The sequence below is a fragment of the Glycine max genome, chromosome 11 (assembly GCF_000004515.6).
Source record: "Glycine max cultivar Williams 82 chromosome 11, Glycine_max_v4.0, whole genome shotgun sequence".
In the NCBI taxonomy this organism is placed as follows: Eukaryota; Viridiplantae; Streptophyta; class Magnoliopsida; order Fabales; family Fabaceae; genus Glycine; species Glycine max.
Window position 1 is genome coordinate 3,469,542 of NC_038247.2, and position 11,247 is coordinate 3,480,788.

At 34.2% G+C, this 11,247-nt stretch overlaps 1 protein-coding gene across 1 annotated transcript; it reads right to left on the reverse strand.

Moving 5' to 3' along the window:
* Positions 1-3,546: 3,546 nt before the first annotated feature.
* Positions 3,547-6,211, reverse strand: LOC100816457 (U-box domain-containing protein 30). The gene has a single exon (XM_003539212.5). It carries the CDS (start codon positions 5,704-5,706, stop codon positions 4,162-4,164), a length of 1,545 nt encoding a protein of 514 aa, XP_003539260.2. The 5' UTR covers positions 5,707-6,211; the 3' UTR covers positions 3,547-4,161.
* Between the last annotated feature and the right edge of the window lie 5,036 nt (positions 6,212-11,247).

An 11,247-nucleotide genomic window follows, 5' to 3' on the forward strand; every position in this document is an offset into this window, starting at 1 on the left:
AACAAATCAGCATCCTTTAGATATTTACAGAAATTTCCCGTAACGATACCCGTAGGCAAATTGAGCTAATTTATACCTTACTACCGTTTACGATTATTACAAATAGTAATCCAATTATTTAAATAATTGGGCTACAATTATTCTCTAGAATTTATCATCATGATGATATAGAAATTATATATAAGGGACAGGATCACGAGCAGTTAATAACTGTAGAAAATCATAATCTGAGAAAAATAAGCATGTTACACATGGACAGTTTGACAAATTAGTGTGAAGTGGATGAGAAAGAAGGAGCTCCATTTCCAGGGAAAAGTTAATTTAATTAACATCTTTACACTCTTAAGATGATTAATCTAAGAAGGGTGAATGATATGAGACAATGTTTATGTGCTGATGGTGCTAAATGTTCTGGTTATTCTTCACTTCTTACTTCATAATCTTGTCATCCTCATCTCAAGTGACGAGTCAAGAACACGAGGCAATTACACCAATTCTTTTCACGTGAGGCATTCGCGCACGGTTTTGACTTTAGACTTTTCTTGAGCCGCTTTCAGGGGTATAGTCCACTATAGTAGTTTTTTTTGTATCTCTTTGTTGGACCCCCTCGGTTCAAATCATTTGTCGTTTTAAATATTTTAAAATATTTATATATAACAATATTTCTCAGATGGGATTTGCTTTGTGAGACCGCGGAATCTAAAGGCTAATAAGTTACCATGTAATTGAAAGGCAAGATCAAAATATTTCTTGTTTAGTTTGGATTTCAATTTTTCAGGTGTAACTCAAGACCAGAAACTCTTACGGATTTCTATTTCTAAAATCATATTGACTCGTTGACCAAAATCAACACCATTCTTCCACCTGATACTCTTGTTCTCACCCTTAACTAATAATAAAAAATGTTTAGGGGTAAATAGTATTTATATTGAATTTTATTAATGCACAATTCAAATGCTTTTAAAAAAAACAATCTAGGAATGGGAAATATCCTTTCTAAAGTTAAAAGTCAAATAGCCTTACAGTGATTAAAAGAAATGATGAAATATTAGATCAGAGATTTTACATGTGTTTGTGAACATTGAATAATTGGGAGTGTTATGGTACAGTAGATTCTAATGGTATTATTTTTTAAGCTTGTGTGAAGTTGAACGGATTGTTTTTTAAGAAGTTATTGCAGTATAATATTATAGATCTCGTTGAAATATCATGAATTTGCAGAAAATGTTGTATCACAAAAGTTAAAGAAAATTCTACGATTTCTTATTTACGGATTTTCATAATTTTAATTAATACTATTTGGTTGACAGGATTTTTATAAATTACATTTGAGTTATCTTATTCGAAAACGAAATTCATTTTAAAAATTATATTCTTCAAATATTGTAAAAAGTTATTATAGACTGATTACTTAAATCGATCTAACCTTTGATTTCATTTAGCGTAATCTTGTTTGTTTCTAGAACTTTAATCGTGCTTAGCCTGTACCGTGTTTGGTTATGTGCATATTTGATTTTGAGTTTAAATTGTTGCGGCACGGGTTATTCAATGGATAAAATCTAAATAAAAATAAAAGCAAAGGTTTTCATCCTCTTACAAAAATATTTTTTGCTTCAAAAGTCATTTCTCATCGCATTTTCAAAAGTCATTAATACCACCAAACTTAAATATTCCAATAACCATAGGTATGCTTGTGATCACTTGTTTCTTCAAAGAATTAGAGAGATTTAGCATCATCTTATAAACGTTTGGGGATTTAGAAACCTATGCTCGTTATTAAATACAGTTTCACTAATGAAATTATCACCGAGCAACCAGGTCCACTCCATTCGATATCTTTACACTCTCAACTAAAGATTTGGACTACTGCAGAGTGCAGATGCAGTTGGGCCAGAAACGTGTATAACTTGTCGTAAAAGAAAAAAAATAACAGAAAAATGAGGTCTTGATTACCTTCAGTCCTTTACTAATATCCCCTGCCCCTCATTTTTTCACAGGAAGATACCGTATTACCGTCAGTTATATGTACGCTGAAACTTAATGTGCATATCTACCAAAAAGATAAAGATGCACACATTTTTATTTACATTTATATTTCATTTGAAAAGTAGGTATTCTATAGATTATGAGTTTAAGCTTCATGTTCATCTTGACTCCCTCTACAAGGATGAGCTATTCAATGACCCGATTCTAACATCATTTAGTATTCAAAATTTTAAGTGTGCCTTTAGTTTTGATTTTAATAGATGAATTTTAATTATTTAGTATAACTAAAACATGTGCGCAAATTTATCTCAAACACATTTGACATTAAATGGGTGTTTGATTGGACGGGCGTCAACTCTGAAGCTAGAAATACTAGCTTGATTGTCATTTTTTCAATTTGGAGGTGGATTTGCTACAAAACGTGGATCATTGACTTAACCAAACACTATAAATGTTTATAGCAATTACAAAAATTGGTTTTGATTGATATCCAAACAGGGGTAAGACTCTGACTATCCTTTGGTTTCAAAAATGCGTTTTGAAGGCAAGCAAAGTACTGGGGGGAGAAAGTCACTTGTGTTCTTGTTGTGGATTGCATTTAATTGGCAACTTTTGTTCTCTGGCTAAGAGTTCAATCAACAACTTTTTAAACAACTTTTGTATGACAAAGGTTGTACAACCATAATAAAGGAGAATCTACTCATCCGTTCACCAATTTTTTTAAAGAAGGTACCTATTTTGATTAAACAATACAAATTCTTCATAAAAGATGTTACTTGCATCACTTTGATATAAATTTACGAAGAACAGTTACCTGTTTCGATTAGACTTTTTGTTTATACAAATGGATTGTGGAAGGAATAAGCTCCCTGGGGTCAGCTGAATTACTAAAAAATTGGCTTTAAAATTCAATTTGTTATATAAGTAATTTTCAAGAATCAAATTATTCACTTACCGTGCGCTTTGTATCTAAACAAATAGTCACCTTGATATAACAGTGACCAGATACTGATCCTAAGTTATCAATCTTAATTGCATTTTTTTCATCAAATAAATCTTAATTGCACTTACCCTTAAGCGTGCGTCTATGACTACAAAAGCAACAACATTGCGTGGCTATTTTTTTAGGGTGTGGCTTTATTCGTGCATAGTAAGACTGTTTGCGTGGGCAATAGACTTAGACGAGGCTGTTTTCTGATTTGTAGGTATTCCTAAAGCCAAACTGCAATTCAACGTACCTATTCAGTGAAAGCTAAGCTTTCTTATATTTCTTTTTCAATCAACCAGTGATTCAGTGAGTAGTAATATTGAGTCTTGTACTCAAATCCTACCACAAAAGGATAAATGAAAGTGTGCACTCACCCGGATGGCTCTAGTCATCCATAAATTACTGTAAAACTTGGCACATCTGGTGAAGTAGTACACCTGCCATCTCTCTACTATTTCACTCTGTTCCCTTCCCTGATAGGTCAGTTCCATTGCAGCAAACCAATAATAATGCATACAAAAGAATTAATAAGATAGACATCACAAAATTAGAAGTTGAATTGAACTGCAGAATTAACATGAAAAATTGCTTCCATTGTACACATAAAAATTGACGGTCACAGGCTCTCCAGTCTCTCTACCCGTTTGAGATCAAAAAGCAAAATTCCCAGTATTTTTTAATGAAAAATTGGAGGCCTCTAAAAGATCCAGAGGGGAAGAAGATACAACAAAAAAGGCACGGAGCAGAGCAACTCCTCAACAATTACAATTGAAATTGCATGCTCCTCCATCATCGCAGTGTGATCACTCCTAAGAAGTATCTTTTATCCAACAACAGCATGATTTCTACATCCATATATAATAACCCCAAAGCAGTATAAAAAATTTCAGTATCTTCTTAATGGGGCTTATTGAAAATAAATATTGGACAAAAAGTAACCCGCAGAAGTAGACCGCACTGAAAGCAAGGGTGTGTCAATGTCCACATTATGATTCTTCTTCATTCAAATCAATTGTTGGAATCAAAATACTAAAGGTATATACAGGAGAGAGACTTGCACCTCAACCCCATGATCATTGTCTTGGGGTTTATTAGAGTTCGGTGGTCTTGAGATGCAACTGATCTTTACTACTCTTGCCCCACAAATTTACAAATTGTTGGCACCACCAGATTGATATAGTCCATGATCATTGGATGGTTCTGGTAAGCTTGCACTTGGAAAGAAAGATAGTATCTGAATAATTTAAACTACACAGCTTCAAAAGCTCAGCAGACTGCTGTTTCAATATAGGATTGCAACCACTCTGAATCACGAGTAGGAGTTTCGCAGCAAGCCCTGCATCAACCGCAATCGACGAGCACTCTTCAGGTGAAAGCTTACACACAGACCATAGAATTGACAAAGCATACTGAGTGCAGTTTTCTGAGATCCTCATCAACAGTTTCACCATGATGGGTATGGTGTTAGAGCAATCCTTCAAAGCCACTCTACCTTCAGGGACCGAAGCCAACGCATCCAAAACACAAAGGGCCAATTCCAAACAATCAGGCTCCATGCCAGACAACAATTCAACCAACTGAGAAACAGCCCCAATGCTCACAAGCAAATTCCTAACTTCCTTATGCAAACAAATTGTTCTGAGGAGACTCAGCCCAGGACACACTCCATTGTTGTGCCTCTTATCCTTAACAAGCCTCATCAACCCAACCAAGAGGCTATGGCTCAAGATAACCTCGGATCGAAAATCCTTCTCCTCAATCAACGATTCAATCAACCGCGTGCAATTGATCTTCGTCTCAATGGAACCCTCATTCAAGATGTCCACCATTAAGGAAACCTTGGCAGGCTGCAAGAGATTCTTCCTAGATTCCGAATCAAGTGTCAAAGTCACAAGAATACCAATAACCTCAGAGCCAACAGCATGGGAAGTAAAAGGACCAAGCAAAGAAGATACAACAGAAACTCCACCTTCATCAATGACAGTCTTGCGTGCAGTGGCATGGGAAGCCACTAATTGGTGAAGCTCCTTGAGGGCCTGAACCCGAGCCTGACTCTTCACCTTCTTCAGTGTCTCAAGAAGTTCAGAAGCCCTTCCTTGAACATCCTCTGACCTCTTCTTCATGAGCAAGTACTTCTGCGAGAACCACATGTGTATGAGCCTGTAAAGGGTGGTGTTTGGAGTGACGGAATCATCCCAGAGCTCCTGCATCGTGGTGGGGCAGGTGAAGTGTCCCAAGTTGAACCATTTAAGAATGTTGGACCTCTCGTAGGTTTGGCCTGTGCAGAGGGTAACAGGGTCTTGCATTGGTTCCAATGAGATTGGGCAAATGAACACACTCGGCACTTCACATAACTCAAGCTCCTCAATCATCTTCCCCAGATCCACCTTCTCACCAACCCCACCTCCCAGGACGCCGCCCTCCACGCCGCCCAAAACGCCGTCTTTCACGGCGGTGTCCAGATCTAGAATCTGGCCGTCGCCACCACCCTCGTACCCGGCAACCAAGTCCTTCCGACAAGGCTGAAACATCGGCATTTTCGAAACCCCTATTGAGAAAAACACACAAAAATGCAAGGCAGAGAGAGAGAGAAAGGGGAGGAAACCAAGAACACAAACCCCTCTAAGATCAGTGCAACGAGAAAGAGAAGAAGTGAGTATTGAAGGGAAAAGAGAGGGGTTTACTGTGGAAATTTGCTTTATTTGTGGTAAAAAAGAAATAATAATGAGCATCACATCTCACACTCACATCATGAACATATAATCGAGCTTCACTCACTTGGTGCTGGGAGCTTCAAAAGGGGGATGTTAAATCAAGCAAACAATAAAGACCCCAAAAAAGAATCTAGACCAATCAAAGACCAAACAGGGTGGACCACTACGACTACGACTACTTCAAACAAACTAAAAATCAATGGCAGCAGAAAAAAAAAACCTGACAAACAAACAGTTGAAGAAAATGGGTGGGTGGGTTGGAGAGAAATAATTGAGTAGAGGCAGATCAGAGAATGATGGTGGAAAACAGCAAGGCTTGGAAGTTAAAAGAGGAGGAGAATGAGATGGTGAAACAAAAGGACCATACCAACTGGGCTACACAGTGGGAAGAGAAGAATTGAACAAGTAGTAGCACACAAAACCCATCCCTCTCTCTCTCTCTCTCTCTCTCTGCTGCCAAACGCTCCGAGCCTCTTCTTTTCGGGCACTTCCCAAACTGTGCAAAAATGATTAAATAATTCCATGTTTTACATTAATTAATGGGTTACTCTTTTGTTTTCTTTTAGTAATTTTTACATTACCGGGAAAGTACGGGTTATAGCCAAAGCGGTCTCGACCCGAGCACCATACGTGCACTCATCTAATGTGTCGCCGTTAACTCCCCCTTTTCTTACTTTACTACACTTTATAACAATAATAATAGCTATAATTATAAATACGATTTGCGAAGGTCTCTATCGTTATCATGTACGTATACCAAATGAAAATTACGCTAATATCCCTTTTAATCATTCATCTCGTCGCCTAATAGATAATTTTATTTTTCTCACTATCCTTTTTTGCTTTCGTTCACACCCGAAAGTTATTTCCCTTTTTATTTCTCATTTTTCATTGTGTATAGCGTTGTTATTATTCATTTTCAGTTTTTTCATTGTTTTTTTTTTGTACATTAATTGCTATTCAGCAAGAGTTTATGTTATTACTACCGTAGTGGTTGTAAATACGTGTACACTATAAATGAAAAAATTTAATGCAATTAAATTAAATAAATTCATAAATGATGTCATTATATTTATCTTACACACAGGTAAAAACTTTCATAGCATGAATGAATGGTTTGGTTTGATTTAGAAAAGGTAGTTGGAGAGCGTAAAATCTAGAACAAACATTTTTCTTTGGCCATTTCAACAAAAAAAAAAAAGTCAAACAAATAATCATTTCATTCATGTGTATAGAATTAAAAATTTTACAGTAATGATATATTGAAAGTATTAAATATTATATTTTTTAGTAAAATTTATATCAAAATATAATGTTATATATAGTCTTTCTTTCCTGTGGGATGGGGTACATTGGTCATTGAAGAGTGTAAATAAAGAAATACAACTAGTTTAGGTAGCAGGAGGCAAGAAAGGCAATGGAGTTTCCCAAAAGTCCAGGGAAAACCCCACGAGACGAATGAATAACCGGTGCGGCCCACGATGGGTCCAATGTAATAAACTAAATACTTTTTAACTAAGATAAATAGCGGGCCCCTCTAATCTCTATGACAAACACAAATAATAAAAAAGAGTGTTCAATGGCACGTCTCGTTTTAGCAAATCGAATATCTTATATTGATGCTTTTTTATTTCACAAAAGAAAACTACTACTGTATGAATTTATGCTTTATAAAAATAGAAAAACGACAATTCTTGGTCACCAAAAAACCCAAACATGGATTTAGAATTATAAAAACCGGAGTGAGAGAGCGACCAAAAGGGTTGCTTCTGTTATCTTAAGGGTAAAATGCCAGCAAAGCATTGGACTGTGACAGTTTTTGCTTTGACTGCTCGCATCGGTTTGCTTATCAGCTCTTTGTGTTTGACTACCTTTGCCAATGTGAATGGCCAGTGCAGTTCAGTCACACACACGCTTTCTCTCTCCTTTTCTTGTTTCACCCTTTACCTTTCGTTGAATATGGTGCCGAGAGTAGTGTTATGTGTACAGACTGGATGGATCTTTATAGGTTGGATTCAATTCTTTACTATAGTTGGAGTTGGGACTTGGAAGTACAGATATTTTTCTAATTATGTTATTATTAATTTATTTTGAATGGGCTTCGATCTAGAGGTGAGGAAAGCTTGGTGATGTGAGTGCAATTTCAATTTTAAAATCCAAGGTCATAGAAATAGACCAAATCTATTATCGGGGATTCAACTTTCAGACACTGTGGGAGTCACATGATCTAGGACAACAATATTTTTATAATGCACCGTGTCACATGATCCACTTAGTCACTTAATTATGGAGTACATAACAGCCATTGCGAGGATCACTATTCTCTTATTCAATACTATCAGCATTTTTAGACTACGGAGATTAACAACACTCGCCCCATTATATTAAATGTTGCTTTTTACCTTGGATAATCTTTTATTTTAAGGATCGGATATTCTTCCACCCTACCCCCAACGTATATTGTCCTTGGTTATTCATTTCTTTACATGTCTGGTTCCAACAGGATTTTTGTATCTGATTAATTCCAATTTGCAAAACCCTCTTATTCCTCAGCTTGTCATAAAGTTAAATTTTGATGTATTGTATATGAACCTAATATATAGTGATCAGCCAATAGGAATATCAATCACATAGACTGAGCCCATTTAGAATGCTCCCAGTCTTTGCATCCTGAGACTGCGCATCTACATGTGAGAATGCAGATAATAATAAATAAATAAATGAGAGGCTATATGTGAGAATGGCACAATTCAAACACATTGATTTAAGTATAATTAAATATATAATAATAAAATAATATTATTTTAATTTTATCTAAAATAAATGACGATGATAATAATAGTAATAAAGAAAATTGAAATAGTAACAATATTATAATATCTATTAATAATAATGATAATGATAATAATAATAATAATAACAATGATTTCAATAATAATCGTGATAATAATAAAAGTGACATCAACAATAATACATAATTTTATAACATTAAAAATTAAATTTTATTTATAAACATTGTTATTGATAACTTATAACATTTACTATTCAAAATTAAATATAAAACCAAGTCAAGTTTTTCATCACATTTAAATGCAACAACAGTATTATTAACAATTAAAATTAAATAAACATAATTGACATAAATATTTTTTTATAGAATAATTGATGCAAGTATTAATCATCATGATATTTTGTTTGAATTGTACAGTTATAATATCGAGTTAATTTAATTAAATGTTTTTCCATTTAAATGATTTTTTTTATCAATTTATCTAGTTTTAAACCATTTCAACAGGTTTTATATCGATCAAACTCACAATTATGTATACTATTTTTTTTTTTTACTGGATGGTGTATCCTATTTTGAAAAAGTACAACTATTTTTTATAGAATTCTTATCAATAAGGTCCAAATAGTGAAGATTTAGATGTTTATATATATGAGGTCATAAATCTAAATCTCATTATCTCTATTATGTACCAAAAATCATATCACCATGCGAAAATAAATTTTTTAATTATAATATAACTCCAAGAGTGATAAAAGTTTATTGAATAAATATTGAACTGTACTGTTTATCCAAATATGTCGTCAAACGTACCAAATCCATTATCTTTCTGGCTAATATTAAGTCCTCGTTGTCCTACGACTTGACCAATGAGTTGTACTTCCATCTTATTTACCATGTAAAGCGAAAACTAAGAAAGGATGGTGTAATATGTAGATGATGAAATCGCGAATAAAGTTCGATTATTAATCGCGTGTATTGGAAAATATTCAAATAAAAATATATATTATTTTTTTAATTTGGGAAGCGATTATTTTTAATTGCAAGCAAATACTCAATGCACAGAGAAATAATAATAATGCACGCAGATTATTGTTATTATTATTAAATATTAATATTAATAGTTCTATAATAATGAGAGAAAGAGAAGATTACGTGAATGAATTCTTCCGACATCACAAGCGTGTGACATTTATCACAGCTCACAGAAAGTCCAGCGGCATCTCATTCGAAAGTCTAAACTCTAAACTATCAATGCCTAGTACAGTTATTCGTTAACAAATTTAAAGCATTAAATTTGTATAAGAGTTATATCAATATTTCAAGTGTCATCTGTCTTTTATTTATTTGTGGGTATCCAAAATAATATTAAAAAATTTATAACAATTCATGTATTTTTACTCATCCAATTTAACTAAATTTTCTTGACACAAATATTTCTTAATATAAGGATGCGGATGAACATATAAGAATTTTTTTTTTTGGGGGGGGGGGGGGGGGGGGATACAAGAGATAAAGAGAAACAAACTAAACCCTAGCATGAGGATAGGTTTTAATGTACATATTTTAATTAACTCAGTTTTCAATGTTACTACTATTATGTTACTCTGCCTCATTCTATGTCCGTAAAGATTAATGTTCTACCCCAAAACTAGCGTGTGTTTAAATCAAGTTATTCTAAAAAATATTTTGTTGCTTCTTAAAATATATAAAAATATAAACTATTTTTATAATTTAAGCCTTCTCAGCTACATGCCTAAATAAAATATGCACAAAATTTCAATTTGTATTATCAGCTTTGGACGCGAAGTCATACATAAATAAGTACTTGAGAATTGAGCCTTGCGTTAATCTGCCAATTGTAAAATATCAAACCAGAGTGCACAGAACACTAAAAAAAACTGGAGCTTGCCACTTATGAATTATTTGAAAGAATTTTAAAGTGGACTCTAGACTCAATTACAAGCGGCTGTTACTCAAGTTGTTTCCTGCACTCTTTCTAGAATGTTTATTTTACATTTCGAATTGATCATTCTGAAAGCCATTAAGGAGGTGCAGAAAGTAATAGCCTTTTGAAGCACATGCATGTTGGTTATTGAATTAGGCCCAAAAAAGATTGGTCGTAATTGAGGCCCAAAATAATTATACAAATTATTTATTTTGTGCTGGCCAAAAACTTATAAATTATTATGTGTGCCCCCGCGTGTCTTCCTAATAAGTAATGAGTGAATACATATTTTGTCCCAACTCGCAAGCACTGGCAATCTAGCATGTTACGTTCAACAAAAATATAACAAAAGAGAGGTCCCATATATGGAGTGTTCCAGCAGCGACGGGATCAGTTTGGGATTTGACTTCTTTGCTGTCTTTCTTCATGTTGTCTCTGTGCCATTAAAATAACAATGTACAACAATCGTGTTAATATTTAATGGTGACATTAAATTTTAAAAATCATGAAATCTATATGATTTTATTGGGACAACACAGGGACAACATGAGAAGGAACAATAGAGAAGTCAAATCCATCCGTTTGCATTTTTTGAAGTGTTTGTGGTGTGTGAATTGTTTAGAAGTGATTCTTCTAAACACTGACGAGGGCAACATCGTGTGCATGCTGTGGATAATTTAAAAAGAATGAAAAGAAATTATATTACCACAATACGGAGGTATAAATAACAATTGAACAAGAGGGCCCAAAATCAACAATACACAGGGCAACATCGCGTGCATGCTGTGGATACATGCTGAGTGTCTTGGGCTGTATTCTTTTT

Bases quoted from the DNA above. Each gene is read 5' to 3' on its own strand.
- LOC100816457 (XM_003539212.5), bottom strand. From the start codon at position 5,706: ATGCTCATTATTATTTCTTTTTTACCACAAATAAAGCAAATTTCCACA.